At 38.6% G+C, this 27,753-nt stretch overlaps 2 protein-coding genes across 3 annotated transcripts; both read left to right on the top strand.

Moving 5' to 3' along the window:
- The first annotated feature begins 360 nt into the window (after positions 1–360).
- On the top strand, positions 361–15,416 carry LOC135087633 (cyclic nucleotide-gated cation channel beta-1-like). Its single transcript, XM_063982371.1, has 15 exons — positions 361–613; positions 5,938–6,047; positions 6,239–6,313; positions 6,394–6,534; positions 6,950–7,092; positions 7,668–7,927; positions 8,186–8,335; positions 8,423–8,507; positions 8,751–8,971; positions 9,657–9,780; positions 11,221–11,303; positions 11,377–11,523; positions 11,912–12,024; positions 13,852–14,173; positions 14,879–15,416. Exons 1-15 carry the CDS (start codon positions 581–583, stop codon positions 14,969–14,971), a joined length of 2,100 nt encoding a protein of 699 aa, XP_063838441.1. The 5' UTR covers positions 361–580; the 3' UTR covers positions 14,972–15,416.
- Positions 15,417–21,419: 6,003 nt separating this feature from the next.
- Positions 21,420–27,531, top strand: LOC135088236 (outer dynein arm-docking complex subunit 4-like). 2 transcript variants are annotated; one of them, XM_063983116.1, is made up of 3 exons: positions 21,420–21,548; positions 26,584–26,844; positions 27,200–27,531. In XM_063983116.1, the coding sequence occupies exons 1-3, from the start codon at positions 21,423–21,425 to the stop codon at positions 27,452–27,454; spliced, it is 642 nt and encodes a 213-aa protein (XP_063839186.1). In that variant the 5' UTR covers positions 21,420–21,422; the 3' UTR covers positions 27,455–27,531. The 2 variants fall into 2 exon arrangements, with proteins under 2 accessions (XP_063839186.1, XP_063839185.1); XM_063983115.1 differs by lacking the exon at positions 21,420–21,548 and adding an exon at positions 25,664–26,378.
- The last annotated feature ends 222 nt before the right edge of the window (positions 27,532–27,753 follow it).

The following is a 27,753-nucleotide window of genomic DNA, read 5'->3' as shown; positions in this document are numbered from 1 at the left end:
GAATGAAATAAAATGTTTAAATAGCATGTTAACTAACGATAATGTTAGATAACCTAACGTAATGTAGCGTAACGCTAAACTCTACTTAACTTTTTTTAAAGTAATTTTGAAAACTTCTTAAGTTTAAGTCTCCAGTATAAATATGGGCTATAAGGTGTTTCTCATTTCATCTCTATTATTAATAATCTTACTATTATATTTATTATGATTTTCTTTAAACTTGCTACTCAATTCAGTACTTGCGATATAATATTTTGTACCTGAAAAAAGCGCTGTTTCCGCTTTCAGGCAGCTACAATACCATCACAACAAATATTTACTTCGCGCCCAATATTTTATCATGCGACTATGTTTCAGAGGTGACAATGTGAGAAAGTTGACGCAAAATGAAGCACCATCCGAATTGAGTCGCGTTATACTTTTCAGATATTGACAAGCGAGGCGAGTTATCACCGGCCAGTGATTTCTCGTTTGCTAATCGCTCGATAATTTACATTTTGTTTGCGTAGAAAGCTTTGCAACGATGAATGTTGGAAGAAGCAATAGATTTTCTGTGTCTCATTTACTTTAAGCTGAAAACATGGTGTGGAGCAGCCTCAGAATATTGCGGAGGGTGAGTAATCTAATGGTTCTTAATTTGCATTAAGTACGATCGATTGTTTTGTTACGGTTTTATTGTTTGGTACAGGTACTGGATACTCGTACCAACTCGGTTTATACAGATATTAAAGTGCGGCGTATGATGAAACGATTTTATAATTACTTGCCCCTTGATATTGCCTATTAAACAACCTAGTACATGCAATGCACATATGCATGTTTCTTTATTTATATGTTACTTCTCTATTATTATGTCTGACTTCTAGGTAATTTGGAAAATGTTTTTTCCATTGTATCCGCACATACAGAGTTTCTTGCTGAAGAAAATAGGACGTTACTAAATGTTTTCCCGAATTTGTTACGGAATTTCCGGAAAACTTTCCCAATTATTTAAAAAAAATGCACACCAGCCAGCCACATTCGAGATATTTCAATCGTATCGAATTTGATTTACTTTGGAAAAGATACCTGTTCCAAAATAAGTAGGTACTTTCGATGTTGTCAAGTTGAATTTTTTAAAATATTTATTATTCACATTGCATTGACCACTGATTGTAAGTGAACAATTTAACACCTATTATACCTACGAACTTACCCATTATTAATTTTGTTCCGTTAATAGATCTTTCAAATAGGCAATCAATAGGAACCACATAAAGGATTAATCTCTATTCAGGTAAGGTGCTTTTTTGTATGGATAGATCAAACACTTATTCGCCTATCCATTTTTGGTTCTTAGTGGTTTCGTTTAATGTTCTTCTTCCAACAACATTGATAAGAGGACTCTAACTTCTATGACTCTATTGATTACCAATAAATAATTACTACAAATACATATTATTATTTAAATCAGTACCTAAGTAATCCATAAACCATGTGTACTAAAAAGTGCACTAAACAATTACCTAGCTCTAATCGTAATTTTGGTATGGCCAAAATACAGAACATCAAATAATGATAACTGTATTTTAAAGTATCAACAACTTATTTACGTAAGTATTAAACTTAATAACAAAATAATAAATGAAAAATATCGTCCCAAATCCAAGGTCCAATTATTATTGTAGGTAAGGTTGAATACTTAACATGTAGAACTCTTTCCGTACCTATCACACGAAACAGGTTTTAAAAAAAGCTATACAAAAGCGCAATAAAACTCCTTTTAATTAGAACCTATTAAAACCATGTCAAAGTAAAATGAATTGCTTCTCGGCTGTCGTCTGGCCACGCCATGACCACCCCGCGCCAAAACAATGAGCAGTGGATAAAAAACCGCCGCCCGCGGTGGCCATGCGAACTGGCCATCGGGAAATTCCTGTGAATTTTTCGTCGACGCGCTGTCATTTTCCCCGCCAAATTAGTGCGAACGTTGTTTTTTAATCGGATAGTGATTTGTTTAACTTTTTTATAACCTGATAGTGTTTTGTGTTGATAGTGTAGGTGTTTTTATTATTCTGAAATGCAGGTGGAAATTACTGTAGACGTGGTAAGTGATTTTGTTTGCGTATTTTTTATTTGAAAATTACGTTTTTACAGGTTTAATTTACTTAAAATGTTCAATTTAATAAACAAATTTCTGAAAAAGTTGACTGCGATGAAAAGAAGTTATCGAAAGTTGTAGAACTTTTCATATTTTTCTTACTGAAAAGAATAAAAATGTAAATTAATAACGTTGTAGAGTTTATCTTTACCTACAGCATACATATTTACCAGAGTAGGAGTTAGGTACGTTGAGTATTTTTAATTAGTAGTATGAGCAATAATAAGTAGAGTAGGTAAAGTTATTTTATTTAGTTAAGAAGTTACTTAACTTAGGTTTCGCGTGCTGCATAGTCATTCCGTGTCTCCTAAGAAAGGTCTTTAATGTGCAATTAAGCTATTGGGCAAACTAAGTCGGCTCATCTCGATTAATTAAATAATTTACAAAGAGGATAATCTTCAGGCTTCAGACTGTGTTCATTTGTGTAATAATCATTAATCAAATTGAATAGGTTTTCTGTAAATCGGTTTAAGATGTAAGATACTGTGTATACCTACTAATAGCATGATCAAAATAACGACATAGCTTTTGAAGACCTTACCGCGAACCAAAAGGGTAGTAAGTACCAATATCTACTTAGGTACCTAGTTAGAATATTTATTTACTACTAGGTTAGTATTTAAATAAATAAGATCTGATCTGATGGTAGGTGTTTCATTAAAATTCATGTAGGTATCTACTTAATTAATTGCGTAAATCCTGTGAAATAGATTTTTGAAACTTGAACCTGATTCTGTATTTTACCTGAAACGATGATGAAATATAAGATGGATCACGTTTACTAATTACTGTAACTTAAATACTCTCGTGTTAGTTAAAGGGTAAATAGTTACACAGAAGAGATTGAGTTCCCTTTAGCAGTCTGTATTTTGAAGCAAATTGAAAACAACGACCAAAGAAAATTGATATCTTGCAAAACTAATCTGTTTATACGGGGTGTTTGTTTCATAACTCGCGTTACACCGTTGACGTTGATAGATAGCTAATTTGCCGCACCCTGTCTTTAATTACATCCTATACTCACTTTAGGTAATCAAAAATGTTTCCATGATGTTTTCATGATATCGCATGATCGGGAGTCCATTCAATTAGTACGGTGTGGACAAGCAATTTCACTTGTAATGTAAACGCTATAAAAATAATTCAAACGGGTATTTGGTAAAGTAAATCGATTACTTTAATAATTTACTCATTGACCTAAAGTCCTAAACTTATATGTCACCGTAACTTTGATTTTGAAGGTACCTAAGTAGGTAAGTAAGCAGATTAGAATGTAATTATTCACATAAATGAAGGCTTGAATACTAATGTAATTAAATGTCACTGTAAAAGACTTTATTTTTAAAAATGGGTTCTTTGTTTTGTAGAGAAAAGACTATTTCTAAAATTCGGCTAAAGGCATGAGTTCATTGTTGAAAGACTTGAAGTTTTGATCAAACTTTCCTCTACTAGAACCCGGGTCCTATGGATCTGTATTCCCGAATGCGGACACAAAACGTTGCCCGATTTAAAAACATACGTACCAATAATCAGAGGTAGGTATAGTACACCCGCGGCGACAGCCATCGATGGCTGCAAGGTCACCGCCATTAGCTGTTAGCCTCCTGTGTGATCCGAATACCAAAACACCTTAAGTGCTTTCCTTTTACGATTGTCGCTTCGTTTAATGCCGTGATTTAATCAGCTGATGAATTACTTTTGATTTCTTTGTAGTTATACAAAATCGTTGACTAAATAACGAAAAAAAAAATTTTTGGACCTTCATTTAGCATTTACTGCAATATAATAGTAAAATGTTACTTATACATTTATATTAGTCTACTACTTAATTCAATACCAACATTACCAACGGTTCTGCATATATTTGACTAGCAGCTGCCCGCGACTTCGTACGCGTGGATCCCGTTTTAGGGGGCGTCCATAAATTACGTGAGACAATTTTGGCCATTTTTCAACCCCCCCGCCCCCCTTGGTGAGATTTGGTGAGATTTTGCCTGACCCCCTCCCCCACCCCCCTAATCTCACGTGATATTTAATAAAATGCCTATTTTGCAATGTCTATGCTTCAAATCAGTAGCCCAGTGTCGTGCCACGCGCGTGTGTCTGTCTGTCTGTCCGAGGTTTCGCTTGGAAACTATTGGCACTGGGGAGCTGTAATTTTGTGAAGGTATGTATATTAATCACGCCGACAAAACTAGGGTAGCTCCCCTGCATGTAAAGTGGGGATGATTTTTTTCAAGGAAAACTATAACGGTTAAGATATATTACTTAGTTTAAGAGTAATAGTCATTTGACTCATGTATTATACAATTTCTTAACCAGTAAAAATTCCTTAGAAAAAAATATGAAAAGTGACTTTAAATAAAGTAATTGCTTGCTTCTGAAATATATTGTGGTAACGACAGACAAATAAGGGACCCTACACTGCGCGTGGCACGAAACGCACTGGGCCAATTTTTTACGCAATAGCGATGCCGATGACTTTTTTTTTTTATTTCGAATTTTATTCATTTCGACATTTATTCTGCATCATTAGTGTTCACAAATGCAGATGGAGGCATTTTTAGTTTAATTTGATTAGATGGTTTAGAATAAATTGTCATTATCATCATAAAAAAAATCATTTTTTTTTACTTCAATAACCCAGTTTTCTGGCAATTTTACTCTATTTCTCGCGGGAAAAATTACGTGATATTTTCCGAGACCCCCCCTCTCCCCCACGTGAGATTTAGTGAGGTTTTCGTTGACCCCCTCCCCCCCCTAAAAGTCTCACGTAATTTATGGACGCCCCCTTACCCCCTTACAGGTGGAGTTTCGTAAAATCCTTTCTTAGCGGAAGCCTGCGTCATAACATCTACCTGCATGCCAAATTTCAGCCCGATCCGTCCAGTGGTTTGGGCTGTGCGTTGCTAGATCACTATGTCAATCAGTCAGTCACCTTTGAGTTATACTGTACATATATTTAGATTTAATAAATTTATATTATGAGTGATTCATTGACCTATAATGTCGTACCAATTCTCTAGACAAGATTTTGACGACGATGATGAAAGTTTATGCCCCATTTTATTGAATCATAAAGACATGTACGATGGCCACTCCTCATGTTTTCATAACATAGATGCCATAAATGCCAATACATAAAGGGATATTCACCCATATAAGTTTCCCGCGCCTAGAAATTAAAAGGGCAATAATATTTACTAAGGTCCAGCGCATTTATAACTCAGTCAGTATGAGAGCGGCACGGGAGAGTGTTTTTGTTACGTCAAATGTCAGCGAGACTTCAGATTTGTTGCTCTCTCAGGTCATAATAATTTCAAAATCACCCTTCCCATTTCCATATCTCCGGCACTGACTGAATAAAGCTGGCTGAGTTGCATCACCTTTGAATGTAACATTAAACGGTGTTTTTGGTGGAGTTTGACAGATTTTTGACGTATGTTAAAGTTAAAAAGACTGCCTAGCCTAAGGCTGAGTTGCACCACCTAACTTTGACCGTAACTATGACGATAACTGGTGGTTTTTGTATTGAATTTGACAGATTTTTGACGTTTGTCAAAGTTAAAGTAAGATGATGCAACCCACCCTAAGGCTGGGTTGCACCATCCTCCATACAAAATACACCGGTTATCGTCATAGTTACGGTCAAAGTTAGGTGGTGCAACTCAGCCTTAGTAAATGAAGTTAACTTTTCGGTGTATCTGTGTAGCAAACAGGTACATAAATTACATAAACACTCGTATAATATGTTTAATCGAATACGAAACACTCACTTGCTCATTTAATCTTTTTAGCACACGGTTCATCCCTCCGCATCTGGACCAAAACTTGAAACCAAAGGCCCCACAACAAAGGCACCATATGGATCCTGGTGCACACCTGAAGCAACCCCAGCACATAATAAGTAAGATATAGTATCTATCTATTTAGATCTTTGTAAATACTTACTTATCCATTGCAAACTTCTTCTACTACAACTAAAATTCCAACTGGTGTATTAAAGTGACAGATTAATTTCTTACACTTTACTACATTATACAGATCAAATTACTTGCATAATGTTAACATTGTGTTTTCTTAATTGATTTGTTTCAGATTAACACAAAGTGATTCAAACACTGAAAACAAATCACAGATCAAAGATGAGTCGAAGCAGAATCAAATGAAAGGGTTTGTCCTTGAAAATCTTTGTTTGTTTCTTTTCACTTTTATGAATAAGTAGGTAATTTTAAAACTAATTACTATTTCAGGACATTTCTTCAACTACAAAGAGTCCACTTGTTTTCATCAAAAACCGAACCAGAGTACAGTTCTATGAATGACATCACAGAAGCGCCAACAGAACTTGAAGACCTGAAGGCACCGAAATCTAGAAGCAATTCGACAAGAAAGTAAGATTTTACAGGAGTTCATATACTTTTGTTCACTTTCATAATCTATTGTGGTCCCTTCTCTCTACTCTTAGATTAAAACAAAAAGGTAAAATATCGCATAAGCATCTTGAAAGTGTCACGATGCCGTATCTTCCCTTTTTGTTATAATCTAACTAAGGGAAACCATATCTATCCATTTAGCTTCAAAATTGTCGAGCCTAGCAAATGAAAACGAGATCACTGAAGCCTTTCGAAAACAGCATTACCTAAGTAGCACAACCTATTTTTAGACGATCTAATTCACAGGCTCCTGCTATTCCTAGTTGTAGTTTATTGGTTTTAAGAAAAAAATATTTTGACTATATTATTTTTATGATTTGTGTGATAACCTATTCACATGAAATATTACGTTATAAGTAAACATTATTCGTAGATCACCAGCCAAAGAATCTCCTCAGCCCGTGGTAGAGACGCCACAGAGCCCTGTGCCATCGTCACCTACCAGAGACAAAAAGTGCCGCGGATTCTTCCGCCGGCTGCCCCTGTGCGACCCCTTTGTGCCAATTGACCCTCAAGGTGTGTAATCATATTTTATGTAGAGACCCAATTAAGTTTCTGATTAAGTTTTACACACCACGTTGGGCGCCACTTTAAAACGCTTTGCCAACAGAGACGTTGATTTGAATCTATTTCTACAATAATTTTCTTTCTATCGACCAAAAGCAAATTACTGGCGACAGTTATTGACTGCTTTAATTAGATCTATTGGATCCCCGTTGGGTGCCAATTTAAGGGATCATTTACTGAATGGAAACAATTGCAATTCGAAACATTCCATATGTTGTTAATTAACCAAATAGATGAGAGTTTAATTTCAGGCTAACGGGTAATAATGACATACAATAACAAGTATTTAACAACCATTAGCAATACGAGTAGGTTGAAAGGTGACTGAGTAGTTTTAGCCACTTTTCATTAACCAACTGATCTCGTATGTTGCTTTTACCTATATTTGAAAATGTTATAATATTCTATTCAAGCGATAGTGATACTGCATCTCACTTATTATCAGGTGCAATTGCAGTCAAAAACCTGCTTTTTCCATTTTTTAATTATAAAACTGTATGCTATAATAACAAAAAATCTTTTAGGCCGAGGCTACATCACCTGGCTGCTGTTGGTAACTTTCTGCTACAGCTACAATGCGTGGTGCATCGCCCTCCGCGCGACATTTCCCTACCAGACTCCGGAGAATACGCCCGTATGGATGGCCGTCGACTACTTCTGCGACTTGGTCTATTTGTTAGACGTAGGGCTCGTGAAGCCCCGGCTTATGTTCTTGCATGAAGGCTTCTGGGTTGATGAACTGGCTGAAACAAGAAAGAATTATAGGAAGAAATTGCAGTACAAGGTATGTTCGAAAGTTTTTGTGAATAAAAGTAGCTCTCAAACTATAATTGGTTAGTAGGTAATATGGTCTAATGACTATTGTCTATTTTGGTCTTTTTTGACGTCGACGTATGGTGTCGAAAGGAACGTTTGACGCTGACGTCGTACGACGCGTATAGCGTTTAATAGAAGACCGTGGGTACCGTAGCCTCTGAAAAATGGAAATATCTAGAAATTTACTTTTACATTCATTTGACTAAAATTCATGTCCTTCTTACAGTTCGACGTCATATCACTAACTCCATTAGACCTGTTGTACTTCTACTTCGGCACGCACATGGTTATCCTACGATTTCCAAGGCTTCTGAAGTTACAAACGTTTTGGGAGTTCCACCAGGCAATGGACCGCGTGCTATCTTCTCCTTACGTGGTAAGTTTTTGGGACTTGTTCCAATTCCATTATTATATTTTTTATGTTCTGAAGATAATTTGAAAATTCTCTATTTTTTCATTTCAGGTACGAATCGGAAAAACTCTATTCTATATCTTCTACTTGATCCATTTGAACGCGTGTGCTTACTATGCCATGAGTGACTGGATAGGTAGGTTCCTACCATTATTTAACCTACGTTTTACTTTAAATTGGCTCGTGATCCACAAGGTATTCATTGCTAATTGCAACCACTTGGATAGTTAGCCCTTCGAATGATTTTTATAGGAATAAGAACCTACAACTTGTTCGCCAAGTCAATTGACTATGTATTGATCCCAAGAAATCAGGGCTAAAATAACGTTGTGCTATGTATTTGGTTAATGATGTCACCCCAATATTTGTTTGTTCAAAGGTCTCGGCTCCAACGAGTGGGTGTACAACAACGAGGGCAATGCTTACATCCGCTGCTTCTACTTTGCCACCAAGACCGCTACATCCATCGGCAAGAACCCTAAGCCAGAGAACACTGAGGAGTACTTGTTTATGACGGCGGCCTGGCTTATGGGAGTATTTGTCTTTGCGCTGCTTATTGGACAAATACGGGACATCATTGCCACGGCCACTAGAGCACGAGTGAGTAGCCCAATAGAGTCACTACAGTTACGACTGTATGCTGAGTGAGGTAGGATGGTAGACTAGTAGAACTCGAGTAAGAATGTTAACTCCTACTTCCCATGTCCCTTATCTTATGCTCTTTATCAAATTCTTAAATACTTACATATTAAGCCAGTCAGCAATGTGTGGTACCTATCATACTTTCCATATCATACTTTTGGTGGTTTTCCATACAACACATACTTTTATTCCATTAAAAACTTAAAGCAAAGCAGTTACTCAAGGTAGACACCAAATTGCACACTTGCCAAAATTCCAAATTAACAAAAAAAACGATGTAGATATAGTCTGGTCTGCGAGCACGTAGAATTTTGTCCAACGACCCCAAGCTACCCATCCTTATCGCTCGCGCGTAATTATGTTGCTGTCGCGACTGTGCGACTGGCACCCGCAGTGAGTGTGTGAGCGCGATAGCAACATAATTACGCGCGAGCGATAAGGATGGGTAGCTTGGGGTCACTGGACAAAATTCTACGTGCTCAGGGACCGGGCTTTAACGTCCAAAATTTCATGTTGAAAATTTTACTAAAGGGACAAAGCAGTATTAGTCTACCGCTTAGCTTTTATCCGTCCGCGCAGCGTGCGACCAAACTAGCCTAAAGAGTTTCGGCATAGGTACTGATCGCTCGGTGCTCCTTCGCAGGCGGAGTACCGCAAGACTGTGGACGGCTGCTCGCGCTACCTGCGGCGCCTGAGCATGCCGGCCTCGCTGCAGCGCCGCGTGGCCTGCTGGTTCAGCTACACCTGGAGCCAGCAGCGCTGCTTCGGTACGGAACCCCTCCCCCCATTAGAAGCACCATAGAGTCCAACAAAGATGGCGGACGGCTGCTATAGTCTGGTCTGTGAGCACGTAGAATTTTGTCCAATGACCCCAAGCTACCCATCCTTAACGCTCGCGCGTAATTATGTTGCTTTCGCGCTCGCACACTCACTGCGAGCGCACAGTCGCGACAGCAATATAATTACGCGCGAGCAAAAAGGATGGGTAGCTTGGGGTCATTGGACAAAATTCTACGTGCTCACAGACCGGGCTTTAGCGCTACTTGCGGCGCCTGAGCATGCCGGCCTCGCTGCAGCGCCGCGTGGCCTGCTGGTTCAGCTACACCTGGAGCCAGCAGCGCTGCTTCGGTACGGAACCCCCTCCCCCCATTAGAAGCACCATAGAGTCCAACCAAGACGGTGGACGGCTGCTCGCGCTACCTGCGGCGCCTGAGCATGCCGGCCTCGCTGCAGCGCCGCGTGGCCTGCTGGTTCAGCTACACCTGGAGCCAGCAGCGCTGCTTCGGTACGCAACCCCTCCCCCATTAGAAGCACCATAGAGTCCAACCAAGACGGCGGACGGCTGCTCGCGCTACCGGCGCCTGAGCATGCCGGCCTCGCTGCAGCGCCGCGTGGCCTGCTGGTTCAGCTACACCTGGAGCCAGCAGCGCTGCTTCGGTATGAACCCCTCCCCCCATTAGAAGCACCATAGAGTCCAACCAAGACGGCGGACGGCTGCTCGCGCTACCGGCGCCTGAGCATGCCGGCCTCGCTGCAGCGCCGCGTGGCCTGCTGGTTCAGCTACACCTGGAGCCAGCAGCGCTGCTTCGGTATGAACCCCTCCCCCCATTAGAAGCACCATAGAGTCCAACCAAGACGGCGGACGGCTGCTCGCGCTACCGGCGCCTGAGCATGCCGGCCTCGCTGCAGCGCCGCGTGGCCTGCTGGTTCAGCTACACCTGGAGCCAGCAGCGCTGCTTCGGTATGAACCCCTCCCCCCATTAGAAGCACCATAGAGTCCAACCAAGACGGCGGACGGCTGCTCGCGCTACCGGCGCCTGAGCATGCCGGCCTCGCTGCAGCGCCGCGTGGCCTGCTGGTTCAGCTACACCTGGAGCCAGCAGCGCTGCTTCGGTACGGAACCCCCTCCCCCCATTAGAAGCACCATAGAGTCCAATTATCATCATATTTTAATATTTTTATCTTTTGAACTTAGACGTTTAGCTATTTCATAAGCTCTTAAACCTAACTGAATTAATTAAAATTTAATTATGTTCATTAAAATTAAAACTGCGTTTCTTACCTATGAAAAATTCATAGAAAGCACTATTAATTTTTTGCTTACAATGATGAGAAATAGAAGCAAAGAACTTTGGCGCCCAACGTGTTGTTTGCTCTACCATGTTGGGCGCCAACCATGTAATATTATAAAAACTTTCCTTTTTCAGATGAATCTAAGATCTTGAATTCTTTGCCGTACAACATGAAGAGAGACGTCGCTTTAGCCGTTCACATGTCAACACTTAGCAAGGTAAACTTAAGGCTGAAGATGTCAGAAAATAACTAAAAAAAAATTTATTAAAACCTAATGGCTATTCCCTCAGGTACAACTGTTCCGCGATTGTTCCGACTCGCTACTTCGTGACTTAGTGCTTCAGTTGCGGCCGGTGTCCTTTCTCCCGGGTGACGTGGTGGTGCGGCGTGGTGACGTCGGACACCAGATGTACATCATCAAGGCGGGCACGTGCTATGTAAGTTAACTATTGGCAGAGCTCTACATTTGTCTTCAGGATATACGTTTAAAGCCAAAGGAAATAATGTAATTCCTGTATCTCATTAAAAAAGAGGCTGACAAAGGTGACTGAGTTTCTTGCGCCACTTCTTCTCAGCACCAGGCCACCAGTCTATATGCCCATATGAAGTGGTGACAAGCTATATGTCGTGTATAAGCGCCCTGAAAAGGGCCTATAAGTACTGAATAAAAGCTTTGATTTTGACTTTGCCTCTGTTGTTACAAACAAATCCATACGTTGAAGTGAAAATAAAACTTTTTTCGTTTCCGCGAGAAGATTCTAGCAATATCAAGTTCGCTTTGTCAGTGATCTAAATTATGATACCTACAATATATTTTTTCTACAGGTAATGTCTCAGGACGAAAACGAAGTGCTAGCGACTCTACGAGAAGGCTCAGTTTTCGGTGAAATCAGTTTATTAGGAATAGAGGGTTTGCGAAGGAGAACTGCTACAGTAAGGTATAGTGCCTTTTATCTACAGGGTGTTTCTTGTAAGGTGTCAAGCCGAAGGCAGGTGATAGGTGAGGACTAGACATATCGATTTCACCCCCATGTATGTTCTACGATTTTTCGTAGTTTAGAAGTTATCGTTAATTTTGTGATTTTTTCAAATTTCATGACCTAGTGGCTTAATTTTTTTTTAATCTTTTTTTTGGGTTGACTTTTCTCAGATTTCTTTTTTTTGACAGATTTCCTATTAGTTGCAGATATTTGAAAAAAATAATCACCTTCCTATCTTTGATGCAAGATACAACATTTTTGCTAGAAACATAAAAAATATGCTTTTAGCAGAACATTCTAAAATTTTCAATTGAAATGTATGAGAAAAAAAAGAATTTCCATAGGTCCAAAATAATTTTAAAAACTGCGCAGTTTTCTGAACTTTCATAATAACACAAAAAACATGTACTTAACAGGCCATTATTTTCTGTAATCGCTCTACTAAAGTAGTAAGTCGGAGATTCCGTTACATGTTTTTGACTTTCTTAGGACTAACTAATATTTGCAATCCACTAAGTGTACGTTACGTAAAACACGTTTAGAGACAATAACTGAAGAGAACATTTTTTATCCACAACGAGGAAGCTCTTGCCCTTCATCTGACCTGATGGAAAGTTGGAAACTGCTGGATGATCAGCGAGCTTCACCCGGAATCCTAAACCACAGAGGAATTGGCTGTCCTAAATAGGTAGTCTTACCACTAGACCACAGTGGTGATTGTTACTTTACGATTAAATTTGATATACCTACCTATTAGAGTGTGAAAGGATAGAGAAAGAGTTTGTGTGTGAGTGTGTGTGTGTGTGTGTGTGTGTGTGCGCGCGTGTGTGTGCGTGTGTGTGTGTCTGTGAGAGAGAGAGAGAGAGATAGAGCAAAAAAGGGTGTAATGATTTAATTTAAAGTAAATGTTCAAAATGTCCGTCGCTGACCTGAATGCACATTCCACAACGAAGCAAAACAATTATTCGTAAATTTACAAAAGCTTCTTGCATTCTAATATGGTTTATCATCAAAATTTTCATATTCCCTTTTGTATACCACATGAAGAGCAAGAGCTTCCATGTTGTGGATAAAAAAAAACTTTTCAGTTATTGTCTCTAAATGTGTTCTACATAACGTAAACTTAGGGGATTGCAAATATTACTTACTCCTAAGAGAGTCAAAAACATGTAACGGAATCTCCGACTTACCACTTTAGTGGAGCGATTACAGAAAATAGTGGCCTATTAAGTACATGTTTTTTTGTGTTATTATGAAAGTTTAGAAAACTGCGCAGTTTTTAAAATTATTTTGGACCTATGGAAATTCTTTTTTTTTTCTCATACATTTCAATTGAAAATTTTAGAATGTTCTGCTAAAAGCATATTTTTTATGTTTCTAGCAAAAATTTTGTATCTTGCATCAAAGATAGGAAGGTGATTTTTTTTTTCAAATATCTGCAACTAATAGGGAATCTGTCAAAAAAAAGAAATCTGAGAAAAGTCAACCCAAAAAAAAGATAAAAAAAAAATTAAGCCACTAGGTCATGAAATTTGAAAAAATCACAAAATTAACGATAACTTCTAAACTACGAAAAATCGTAGAACATACATGGGGGTGAAATCGATAGGTCTAGTCCTCACCTATCACCTGCCTTCGGCTTGACACCTTACAAGAAACACCCTGTATAGTATTTATCACTGATATCAATGTCTACAACAGTGTATTTGAAATTAGAAAAAGTTGGCGCCCAACGTGTTGTTTGTTTAACATCGTATAAGTATTATTTTACCTATTATATCCCAGGTCTCGCGGCTACTCAAACCTCTTCGCATTATCTCGGAACGATCTTGAGGCCGCACTGAAGCACCACAAAGAGGCCGCTCAAGTGCTGCGTCTGAGAGCCGACCAGATCATCCGGGAGAACGCAGCCCGTCAGGCCAAGCAACGCATGGCGCATATCCAGGCCAAGAAATCCGCTAGTCTCGCATCCGATTCTGTGTCTGTGGCCAAGAATAGAAGGCTCTCTAGCGTGTCCAGCAATGATAGCAGCTCGGCCATGGACAAGCGACATCGCTCCGCTAGCGGGCTGTCCAAAAGAAGACTATCTGCTGTTTCGGAGAATAAGGTACTGTGATATTTCTTTATTAAGTATTTAGTTTCATAGGTCGCCCCGAACTTTGTAATGTAGTCCAGTAGGATTTTGCTCACGCAACCTGGTTACATCTTAGGGAACCATTACTAATTTTAAGCTCCATGCTTTTTGGTAAAATTTTCGGCCTTAAGAATTTTGTAGCGCAGTATTTCAGATGCAGTCTTGCTACTGTTTTAGATTTAGTATTCGTCGATTTGATAGAATCAACTCAACTGATACCCAGTGCAGGCAGTGACAATTTTTATAATAGCAAATAAGTTTTTTTTTATCCGCAACGAGGATGCTATCGATTGGTAGCGGCCTGCGTCCAGCGCTTCCCTGCTACCTTTACGATGTCGTCGGTCCACCTTGTAGGTGGATGCAGGCCGCTACCAATCGATCAACATGGAAAGCATTGGGGGAGGCCTATGTTCAGCAGTGGACGTCCTATGGCTGAAATGATGATGATGATGATGAGGAAGTTAGTTTGCGGCTAACCGGTTATGATGTACTATCGGCCACGGTGTTAACTACCTTTCCCATTCATGTCGTCTGGTTCTATCGCAAAGAATCACCATTTGATGAGAGCGAGAGGAAAAACGTAGGAGGTTAATAAAATTAATGTAATTAACCAAGTAGTACTTGACAAAGGCCTCCCCTAAGTAGTAGAATCTAACTAATAGAATCTGTTTTCCATAGGACGCGCAGAGGCCAGTGAGCCGACCATCCCTGGCTCCGGTGCGCAGCCTTGCCAAGACTCCGTTACCCACCATCGTGCTCTCTTCTGACTGAAATAAATAAATGTCAAATCTTGGAGTGTCAAATTGTTTTCTCGGTCAAAATGCGTTGCAACTGATTCTTCGTCAACTCATTGGACAATTTATTGTTGCGTAATATTTTACTTTACTTTTTTTATAACTTACCTAATATTTTACAAAATGTAATACAGTCATCCGTAAATGAGCCTAAAGTACCTACGTTTTCAGGGGCTTAGCAGGGGGAAGTACGAAAATTGATGTAAGTAGGTCGATGTTTTTTTGGGTGTGCAGAGAAATTTAATTATAGCGCTCAAAGTAATTTATTATTGGCAATACTTATGTTAGTAATCAAATGTAAATGTAGTTAGTTGTTATAAATTACAATATTAATATATTTTACTATTTGGGAAAATATAAATTTATCTAAATGTATCTATGTGAATGAATACCAAAGAAATATAATATTCTATAGATAAAAACTGTATTTTATTTTTAATTCCAAAGGATAAACCCCATAAACTAGATGCGCACAAAACAATCAAATGTTTTAATCATGGTACAGTCAACAGTACATCAACCTATACATTTTTGTTGCAAAATAGCCTGTATTATAACGAGATAAGACGCCACTGTGTTTATGTTGATGTTTACGTAGTACTTATTATTATTCTGTGATAATAGCTTTTCGATTAAAAAAAACATGGCAGAAAGCAGATAATACCTATGTAGGTACGTAAATAAATTCACCATGTTTTGCTCTACATTAGTTACTCGTAAATCTTGCAAGGCGATGTTCTGTGAGTCAGTAATTTGGCGGCAAGTTTGTCAACCGCGGTCGATATGCCGTGAATCATTAGATGTCCCCATTTCCTTCTAATGCAATAATTATTGTTATTACCGCGTCGCGTGCATCGCTGAAACTGCCAGTGCGGCATTGGAAAATTTGTCTACGCCCGAAATTGTCAACAAAAAATACTGTAGAATACAGTAGGTTACATTGTTTTTGTAACTTCAGTTAAATACGATTCTTTGATCGCTTTGCCCTTACAAAACATTAAACGAAAATGCCTCTCTATAAACTCTTAAATAGAATTCGATGGATCTATTAGTTCACATTTATGTTCAACTTTCAGTGCTAAACCAGTTACGAGTGATAATATGTATATTATATGAATCAACGCTTCTGAACTGAGGGAATCTTTTAGTTAGTCTTTTAGCAGCGTCTGAAATTTAATTTTCTATTAGTAATTTAATTTGAAATTGTTGCGAAACTACATTATGTACTTAAGAATTTAAAAATGGTTTCAAATATCTAAACGCTTAAAAATTATCGTAATTTCCCTTGTCTTTTAGTCGGGAGCTTCACTAGCTACCGTGATTAAGCTTTATTTAATTTTGGTGTCCCACGGCGGAATGCCTGGGAAATGAATGCTATTCCTAACTAACAACTCCGTTCATTGCGCTCGCGTGACGATTTTCATTTTCCACGCTGAAAAAACGTCACCGAGCGGATTCCACGGCGTAATGTACCCAAAGTAAATAAAACCCTTGATTTGGAAAAGTTTGACAAAATTACGAATTAATGTTTGTTTTTCTTATAAAATGGTATTTATTTATACTTTCTTATCAATTAAACTTTCGAACAATCAGTCAGTCTCTAAATGAGGTCGTATTTTTTTTCTTTTACTTATTAACTACTACATTTAAACAAATATCATTGAAAAGTTACAAAGAATGAGCTTTAAATTCCATGGAAAATTGTTATTCAATAAGCCTCGAACTATAAGAGTCGGTAACAAACTAGAATGCGGTGCCTTTACAACATACGACTTATTTATTTATTTATATTTAATCTAGGTACTTAATTTAGTTACCTACATCCTCAAATGCGTTGAGTGTTCAAACAATATTCACCAAAAACATCTTTGCCGTTTTTGAAAACAATGTTTCCCAATGAAAGATCGTCCAGTATAAACAGGCTTTCATTAGGTAAGGCAAGCCTCGATCAACAGTTACCGTTACAGTCGGTAACTCGGCGCACATCCCGCCGGATGGCCGCTTACTGAATTTCAGCGCAATTACGATTGTGTACCTAAAAACAAGTGATAAAAGTTAATGTGGTTCATTGCAGTAACTGAAATGCTGGTGTTATTACTTTGTTAACTTATGAGAAATGTGCAGTAAAGAAGACGGATTGTAGATTTAAGGAAACCATTTTTTTAGAAGATTGTGTAAGTATTTTATGATTTTATAATTTAAAATTTACTTAGCGTTTAATTAACAATCTTAATCATTAATTAGAATCCAAATTGCTATATTTTTTCAGCAGAGAGTACTTATCTTATCCTACCGTAGAACTTTTGTTTAGGTAAACCGATTTCATTCTTAGCTTTCGTTTCGTGTTAAATTTACCCATTACGTTTTTTATCGTTATGAACATGAAATACTTACCATAATTAATGTTATGTGATTTCGATGAAAAAAAATCATAAAAAAATGCATTTTAAGGTGTGCTTTGAATTGAAATTTGAAATTCACTTTGTGAGGACAACCAATTACTTAACTCGTTCACAAGTCACGACAGGCACAATATGCTTTACGTTTCCGCATGGAACTGAACTAAATTAAGCTAAATCTTGAAAGTCATGTAGCTACATTTGTTAATTGAATGAAGCTTTGATTCAACTCGATGATATTTTAACTGAAAACGTATCGGTAACATAGTTTTACACACATGTAAAGAACCAGTCAGCTTTTAATGCAGAATAGATCGAAATATACTTAAGCTGGGTGGTACCATCTTACTTTAACTTTGACAAACGTAAAAAACTGTCAAACTCCATACAAAAATCACCGGTTACCGTTACAGTTACGGTCAAAGTTAGGTGGTGCTACTCAGCCTTAGTGAATCAGTAGGTACTTACCTATGTACATGTAAAATATGTCCAGTAGTAAAATGATAATTGCTAATCAATTTGCAAAGTTAAACCTGGTTTAAAAGTCACATTGTTTGTAACCACATTGCATATAAAACAAAACTTCATAGCACGTATAAACACAGAAGTTTACAACTGCTTAAGGTACTGGAAAGTTAAAACGTAGCATTTGCAGTTGCACCTTCAAATAAGTGTTGCAAACGTAAATAAACACTTATTTTCATTTACTGTCGCGACATGTAGGTTCCCATAACTAGAACAAGTTACGGAGTTTACAAGGCGAATTTATTATTGCATCCTTATTTGCCAATACAGATGGATACAGACCCAGAATATAAAGAAATGTGCTTATAAAAACTAGAGTTCATAGTTCAACATTGTTCTTGTTATTCAAGCAAGACCGAATTAAACGTTACTTTAACTGAAATTAAATACCGAAGTTTATTAGATTTCAGTCACCCTGGGAGACTTTAACAGAGAAAATGTAGAGCCATTTTATCCCAAATTTTTGGTAATCATTTAGTAAATGGTAGGTAAATTCTAAAGCACATAATGTCACCTTTTTAACTGAACTTCAAATATCCAAAGAAAACAAGATAATAGGTAGGAGTAGATATTATGTAGGTACTAATAGATAGGTAGTTAAAAGTTACAGGCACATTTTCATGCTAGATCCAAACTTGCACTCCCAAAACAAAAACATAGCGTGCCAACCCGATCTGTTATTAACTCAATAATCAGTCCAAGTCAAACAAAGAAAATACCGCAAAATAATCGCTAATTTCATTATATTCGTCGCGGAGTCACGACACAGATCGCGTGACGCGCACCGCGATCCGCCCTATATCACCGGTATCAATCAACTACATCGTATCGGATATATTCAATCATCGTTAATTTTTTACGTCTACATAAATTGGGTCTGTCTGTCTGTAGGTACACTCGATAACATTTCCATTTGACTGCAGTGCAGCTAATTCTAGGCGGCATAATTTGTAGCAAGTACGAGTACGATGATTCATGTAGTCAAAAATTGTATTTCAAACTATTTACTTAACCGAAAACAACAAGTAATGCTACTTATTCATCAATCTTATTCTTATTCTTCTTATTCTTATTCAAATTACTAAAGGATGGTTTATTTTAAATGTACCTACCTACCTACCTACCTGTTTTCAAAGCTCTAATAATGATAATAGATGACTAAACAGTAAACATCGATTTTACTAATCTGATTTTCTTAATCTGGACCATAAGTAGTATAGAGTTCATTTTATCTATAAGGCTATCTAATGTGTATCGTTTATTATGCTGTAGGTAACTCTACTCTGTATGGTTTACATAATACCCCTTGTCCCCAAAAAGCGGAGTTATTAATTGCCCCATTTGCATATTGATGCAGCGTGCCTGCATTATGATGAACTCTGTCGCTGCACGAATAATGCTCATAATGAGCTAACGAACCCGAAGTTATGACAGCGCCCTTGCCACAGGAATGTTTATTAACTTCAGCTTTATGTTTTCAATCCATTTGAACAATCCTTACTATCGTCCATTATCCATAGCTTATTAACGAAACAGTAAAGTCACCATCTTATTTGCAAAAGCTCGTTACACTTGAAGCTTTCTTGTCATTATCAGAAATTCAGAGAAGGTACTCACTCGGTCGGTAATCGGTAGAGTTGCACAAGTACTAGGTATCTAAAATCAGGCAGGCCTATGAAAATTATTACGAATACTTAACGGATAAGATCCAAAGCATAATTGCCATCAAAACCTTGGATAAGGACATTAAAAAGTAAATTGATGCACCCTTCCGAACCCATACGGCAGATCTAAAGATAAGCTGGAGAAATTGCGTTTTCTCACGAAAACCGTACCAATCCGAAGCATCGTTAATGCAGTATACAGATGTGTACAGTGTCCTCACTACACCATTTCAAGTATAGGCGCTAGACATTATCGTATAAAATATTATGCTTGTTTAGGTAAGAAGTAGGTACCCCGTTTCTATTTCTATATTTGTAGCAATACATCGCTAAACTAGCATACTCTTCTAACTACAGTATGACTAAATATTACACCAGAAACTCTATTTAATGTGAATAAGTGAACGAACTAAAGTCGCTGACATAGCCCGACGGATTAGCAAGCTGAAGTGGCAATGGGCAGGGCATATAGTACGCAGAACTGACGGCCGATGGGGCAGCAAGGTTGTGGAATGGAGGCCGCGTACCGGAAAACGCAGCGTGAGACGGCCACCTACAAGGTGGACCGACGACATCGTAAAGGTAGCAGGGAAGCGCTGTATGCAGGCCGCTACCAATCCATCAACGTGGAAAGCATTAGGGGAGGCCTATGTTCAGCAGTGGACGTCCTATGGCTGGAATGATGATGATGATGATGAAAAGCTACCTTAATGAGGTTGTCGGTCCACATTGTGGGTGGTCATCACTCATCCTCGTCGTTGGTGGTAGTAGCCGTTCTGCCTCCGGGAATTCATAGCACCTACCCTGTCGTCATTCTGACGACATCTAATAAAGGTCATATGGATATGAATCATTATGGAAATCATTGGGGGACGCCTATGTTCAGCAGTGGAGGTTCTATGACTGATATATTATTATGATGACGATGAATAAATGCTATCGCTATACGGTAAATAAAAACAAAACGAATAAATAACAAGAATTTTAAAGTTCAATTTATGAAGTGTTCTACTGTTTTTATTCCTATTACAACCAATGGTACCTATCTGATAAAGTACGAAACGGAGCCGAATACAGTTATAGATTTATGGAGGCGCTCCTTAGGCCACCGCCATACATCATGCGGCCTCAGTTACGAAATTACGATAGTAAATATTTATCGAACCCATTTCTGGGCCCGCTATGAATTAGGCACCGTTTGCGGAACAGGCTCGGCCCGCAATCTTTTAGCGGCAAATATTTGCAAACAAAAGTTTGTTGGTGTTCCTGGTATGAAAATAGCGAACCGGTTGTTTATTGGCTTCATCCTTTTGTAGGTATTGCAAATGAAAATGCAATGCAGTGCGCTGAAAATGCTGAAGAGTATTACATGCAGCATTCACAGTTTAAATCAAATAGTTTTAACCTAATTTAACTACTTACTCATTTGTTCTTTTGAATTCTGCAAGCATAGTGTACTTAACTGTTCAAATAGTTTTAGCGCAATTACTCATTTCGGTCTTTTGAATTCTCCATAAGCATAGTGAACTTTTCCAGACAACAACAAAGATACTTACCTAAGAAATTTGTTGTGGTTGTACTCATATGTTAATTATGTTTCTAACGTAGTAGTTTTTTACTTCTTAGCTTTTGCAAGCAGCAGAAAAAAAATGCTACTGTCTTTCCCGAACGCTATAATCCAGACATTTTCAAGGCAAGAGTGAATATTCATTTAGAGGGCAGATATGTACCATCCTAAACAGCATCTCACTTAACATCAGGTGCGTTTGCGGTCAAATTACCTGCCTCTTTCTGCATTGAATAAACTAAAAAGATATGATTATGATTTTAGACATAAGCCATGGGGCGCAACAAGGAGCCGGAGCAGCCGGTGAGCAACCCGGTGGAGGCCAAGAAGCACCGCGACGAGTCCATCGGCCATTTCAAGAACGGCTACTACGAGCGCGCGTTGACCTCGCTCAACAAGGTACGGTAGCTTAGTGATAGCCAATCTATTTTATTACTAGCTGTGTGTGTTATTGGCAGTTAAGCTGTAGATCCTGGCTATACAGAAATTGCAGCGGTGGGAACATGAATTCAGGGTTCAGTATAGCCAGGAAACCTCTCCTTAAGAGACGAATTAGCATGGTAAATATAACTTTTAATTAAATATTGTTTTTTGTTGTAGAAACGTAACGTACCTAATTTCTAAAAAAAACGCAGTTCCAAGGATAATACCCAGGGCCGGATCTACCTATGGGCTGATTGGGCTGCAGCCCAGGGCCCCGGGGTTACAAGGGGCCCCCAGATCCCGCTAAAAAGTAGGCCATAATTTGAAAAAAAAAGTCTGTAAAGTCGGTTTACAACGTTGACAACATCATAAGAAAATATTGATTAAAAACGTTTCATACATTTTTTTGTTCAAAATCAAGTGTCGGCCAGTAAAAAAAAAGCTGTATTCAGACAGAATACGTCTGCCTTAGCATTTGTTACTATGGCACCAAAGCTGTAGAACCAGTGTGCGTCGAGTTTTTGAGATCTAAAATTCATCTACGATTCATACATTTTTTGTTCAAAATCAAGTGTCGGTCAATAAAAAAAAGTGCTGTATTCTGACAGAATACGTCCGCCTTAGCATTTGTTACTATGGCACCAAAGCTGTAGCACCACTGAGCGTCGTAGTATTTGAGATCAAAGTCATCCACGTTTCATATATTTTTGGTGCATAATCAAAAAGTGCAGTCCACAAAAAAATGTGCTGTATTCTGAGAGAACACACACGGCAACTTCACTCTCGGTACTAAAGAAATAAACCGACAGGGAACGACACACGCGAGACCAGCGGTGAAGGGTTGAGGGAGGGGTGTGTGGTCGGTCTCCGGTTCAAGCCAAGTCAGTCGGCCACTAAACTCCTAGTCCTGTCATGTAACACTGTTGAAGGGTGTGTCGCCTGTTAGGGCACTGGCCACACTGTTTCCGCTGCGGTGAAGGGGGCCATAAAGCCAAAGTGTGCTCGGTCCAAGTTCTCCGCTGCTTATTATGTGCTCCGGGTTTGTAGGGCCGGGAGGGGCTGTGGTAGAGAAGGCTTTGTCCGGAACCCCACAGTTTCCTGCCACCGAGCGACGGAGTACCGGGGTCTTTTAGTGGGTATGCCTAGTCCTTCAGACCCTGTTCCCGCAGGGTAGGTATGCGATTCAACGCATTTTTACCCGTAAAAAAGGGTTGTTGTGGTGCGGTGCGGCGTCTTTCCGTTCTATACATGGCCAGAACGCACCCATAGGAAACTGCTCGTGTATATTTTGGAGTGTCTCTTTGTAAGTCGGTCACTACAAACTATACACGAATTTTGCGTACTGATCGTGTATAGTTTGTGTCGTGGATGGATTCCGTCTTCGCTCCAAACTATACTACACCACTTACAGTTGACTAGAGTGTGTTTAGTTTATTTGATTTAATAAAATATGGAATTATATTTAAAATTATTACATTTATTAGATATTATGCTCGTGCTTTGTCCTCGAGAATAGAAATAAGAACTACCTATGTAGATCACGTACGGTGATGCCATTTTTAAATTCATTAATTTTTACATAAAATATTATTATTTTACTGAATCTACATATTATTATAATAATTCTAGATTTATAACACTAATGTAAGTGGTTTCTGAAATTAAATTGATTAGGTAGATTTCAAATTAAATAACAATTATTTATTAGTGAGAGTGAATGAAGAAAGTTAAACGTGCATTATTAACTAAAATTGTCGACCGTTCGGTGTAGTGGTTCGAAACGGATAACTGTTCCGGAGGTAGCGGGTTCGATTCCCGCACAGTACAAACATTAATTTGTGTGCATGAACATATTTTGATATTTGTTTGTATTGGACTGGGTGTCTTCTATGTATAATAAGTATGTATTTACAAAAAAAGTATTTAAGTATGTTTATATCCGTTATCTAGTACCCATAGTACAAGCTTTGCTTAGTTTGGGACTAGAAGCGCAGTGTAAAATGTCCAGGGATATTCATTTTTATTTATAAGCTTTTATCTCAAGAACAAAAATCATTTTCACATACATAATTCTTAATTTCAGAGTTATTCAGCCCCAAAACAAATATCTTTTCTATGGCAGAATATGAAACACCAAAAAGCTCTTTATCAAAACAATGGCACGTGTCGAAATTGATTCAATAATATGTTTAAAGTAGACACGCAGTTATGAATTAATATGTAATAGAAAGAGAGGTAAATAAGTCAAAATGACGAGCATGCAACTAAGTACTCGCGTATACATTGTAATCGCGAACTTATTACAATACATACATGATTAGTCCGTATGCGTACTGACGATGTATATTTTGGAGTAAGATAATTGACCTAAGTCACTACAAAGTATACGCGAGCAGTACGCAGCGTATGCGTACTGGTCGTGTATAGTTTGGAGGAGCTTAGTAAAAAAAGTCACATCCAAACTATACTCGATTAGTTTCACACCCTTGCGTTCTGGCTATGTATAGAATGGAAAGACGCTGCGGTGCGGCGGTGTGCCCATTGTATGGCGGTAGGGTAAGGCTATTGGTTTAATTCCTAGAAGTGATAAGCCGCGTCTAGTTTTAACATAGGAATGTTAATGTTTTATTGTTTGTAGGTACTCATGGTGCATTTTTTTGGGTATGCAGTGTATATGAACGACAATAAGTACATCGTGTTAACCAAAGCATATTAAACGCCATGTTTCGGCAAGATACTTCATTTGTTTTAGTAAATAGTTTAATCGTAGAAATGTTAAAAAGACAGACTTTTAGAACTCAAATACTACGATGCACAGTGGTGCTACAGCTTTGGTGCCATAGTAACAAATGCTAAGGTGGACGTGTTCTATCAGAATACAGCACTTTTATTTTTTGGCCGGCACTTCTGATTTTGGACCAAAATGGATAATGTCCTTTTTGAGATATTTTTTTAATTTTTTTTCTTCCAATTACTTATTGTAAAGAAAACGTAATAACTTTTAAACTAAGAGGTATAGCCTGATTAATTAAAACAGTAATAATGCTAAATAACAGGCGATGCTAAAAAATACATAAAATACTCAGAAAATGGCAACAAATAATAAAAAAATGATATATTTTGAGAAAAATCTGCATGTTAATGCGTGTTTTTTTGGTTATTTGATATTTTTTTCCAAATAATGCCCCCATAACAGGTTGTTTTTATTACTTTGTGTTATTTTTTATCGTATTACCTTTGTAAAACTAAAAATCGCATGTCTCTATTCCTATCACAACGTTTGCAATGATCGTTTGAACTAAGCCTCTCCGGGCGCGCCATTCAACGCTTCGTTAACAACGAAACTGAAAGTGGCTCTAGATTTGTAATTTTGATAAAAACAAGTTACATTTCAAATAAAAACAAAAGATTTCGAAGTAAAATAAGCATTTTAGTTCAAATTAAAATTGTCTCTACCTGTAGCGGAGAATAATGTGGTGGCAGGCCTTTGTTCAAACGATCATAGCAAATGTTGTGATAGAGACTTCCGATTTTTGGTTTTACAAAATTAATACGATAGAGAATAATACAAAGTAATAAAAACCACCTGTTATGGGGGCATTTTTTAGATAAATTTATCAAATAACCAAAAAAACACGAATTTAAAAGCAGACTTTTTTTCAAAAAGTATATTTTTTTATTATTTGTAGGCATTTTCTGGGTATTTTATGTATTTTTTAGTATCGCCTGTTATTTAGCATTATTACTGTTTTTATTTATCAGAATATGCCTCTTAGTTTAAAAGTTATTACGTTTTCATTACAAGAAGTAATTGGCAGAAAAATTAAAAAAAAAACTCAAAAAATTTTTGACCTCTTTTTTGTCGATAAAAATAGGTCTAGTTTCACCTATTTTCATATGTGCACTTTATCGTGACTCACAATGTATATGTATAAGAATAATATATCATTATAGAAACAGTTTTTTGGCATGGCTATTAGTTGAGTACTAAGATAGGCCCTCAAGTAGTTTCAGCCCAGGGCCCCATAAATTCACGAACCGGCTCTGATAATACCCCAATAGATATTAAGTATTAATTAACTAAAAAACCATCTCCTGCTTAAATTCATGTTAGCGCGTTTAAAAACCCCGCCATTTTCATACATATCTTCAAAATGCGTACTTCCCCTCTCAAATCTGAGCCATCACTAGTGCGAGACCAAATGGTAAGTGGGTGCGAAAACATTCCGGGTCGCCATGGCGACTACAGCTCGGGCGTCAATACTGACGCCTCTTCAAACACCTCCCTTACATAACATTCACTGACCCGATCACCGCACCATGGCAAGCGACGAAAATGCCATAGCTCAGGCCCGAAATATCCTTGGACTGACCAAGGATGCAGAGTTCCTTCAAAGTTTCGTTCGAGTCGGAGTCGGCGATGAAGAGGAGGAAGCCCCAATTCCGAAGGCGTCGATCAGTAAGCGAGCGCCGCAGTCTGGCGAAAAAGGCGAAAATGAAGTGGAAGAGGAAAAACACCCCGGGAAGGAGAGAAAGGAGTCGATCAAGCCTCGGAAAAGAAAGGAACGTAAGCCGAAACGCGAAAGGAGACGCCGGGAGGAGGAGCTGTATACGGACAAGGACCGTGCGGCCGCCGTGGTCATGGGCTACAAGGATATCAAACAGTCTCTGAATATAAAAGACAAGGCGGAGAGGAGCAGCGCTCTGCAGCTTCCCATAGAAGCGGACGCGGGCACTCTCTTGGCGCTGGCCCGCGCTGAAATGATGCGGGAACGGTATAGGACGGCTGTATCTTTCGTGGACAAGGTAAAACATTACCCAAACCAAAACTATACGTCTTTCATTCATAGTACAATTCTTTCGAACCATGGGGAAGTCAGTCATACCACTTACTCTAAAATTGTCTATTTAGCAACTCTTGCGCACGTTACGTCACAATGTTAAAATTAGGCCCACCCAACACCAAAGCAATGAAAATTGGTTGACTCACCACATCCGTTTGTACTTGCAGGCGATTGAGCTAGCCCCCGAGGAGAAGGCTGCATACGTCGCACGAAGCAGGTGCTATTTACTGCTGGGCGAGCCACGTGCGGCGCTGACCGACGCTGAAACCGCCCTGAAGCTTGATCCCAAGCACGCCAAGGCGCTCCTGCAGAAGGCCGAGGCTCTGTACTACTGCGGCGAGTTCGAAATGAGCCTGGTGCACTACCACCGCGGGCTGCGAGCGAGACCAGACTTGAGCGAGTTCAGACTGGGCGTCCAGAAAGCACAGGTATTATTTTGTTGTCATCGTATTATCCGTGATAGTATATCTGTTTCTTTTACATCTTTATAAAGAGAAAGAGAGATTATACAATCACGGTGATTAAAATCAGCAGTGCGCGCGCGCCGTTACAGATGCGAATAAAAAAATACTTTGACTAATACTTGTCTATGCCATTTCACGCCACAAAATCTGTGGTGTCTATGTGTCACCGAATCTGTTTAGAGATATGTACCATGTACTCTGTACCAGGCACTGAGTATCTGTAAAAAAAATCACACTTTTTATATTATTTAATATCCTTTTTCACCTCCACATTCACGAGTATAAATTCTAATAAATAAAATCTTTACTTACCTTACAGGAAGCAATAGAGAACACAATCGGTGACGTCAAGCCAGTGAAGCGACCGCCACCCAAGAGGCGTTCTTCCTCCAAGTCCCAGCGCCCTGTCCTCGGCCAACTGATGTCAGACAAACTTTACCTCGAAAACTTGCTCAAAAACCCTGATCTGGCCATCGCCGACAAGAAGAACGATGTCGTGACGAAACAGGCAGAAGAAGCAATTAGGTTTTTGGAAAATAGAGAGGAGTTTTGGAGACAGCAGCAGACTTGTTAATCTTCGCTTGTAGGCAGAGAATACACACACTATTCGTTGTGGCTGAACAATAATCGCATGCGCAGTTATCGAACAACGTACAATATAACTAGCTTTATTATAATACAGATTCATAGAATATACAAAAGTACCTAATCTAGAAAAAATAAAGTATGTTTAAAAATGCTTCTCTTGTTATTTTTATGCGATATTTTAGTCTACGCCCTACCCCCCGAATTAATTAGGTTCATACAGGGTGAATAAACATACGTTACGAATTTTATAGTTTAACGAGTTTTGAAACAATCAATTTTAAATAA

Source organism: Ostrinia nubilalis, chromosome 3, assembly GCF_963855985.1.
Source record: "Ostrinia nubilalis chromosome 3, ilOstNubi1.1, whole genome shotgun sequence".
Classification (NCBI taxonomy): Eukaryota; Metazoa; Arthropoda; class Insecta; order Lepidoptera; family Crambidae; genus Ostrinia; species Ostrinia nubilalis.
The sequence above is the reverse complement of the archived record's forward strand: the minus strand, read 5'-3'. Positions and strand labels throughout refer to the sequence as shown.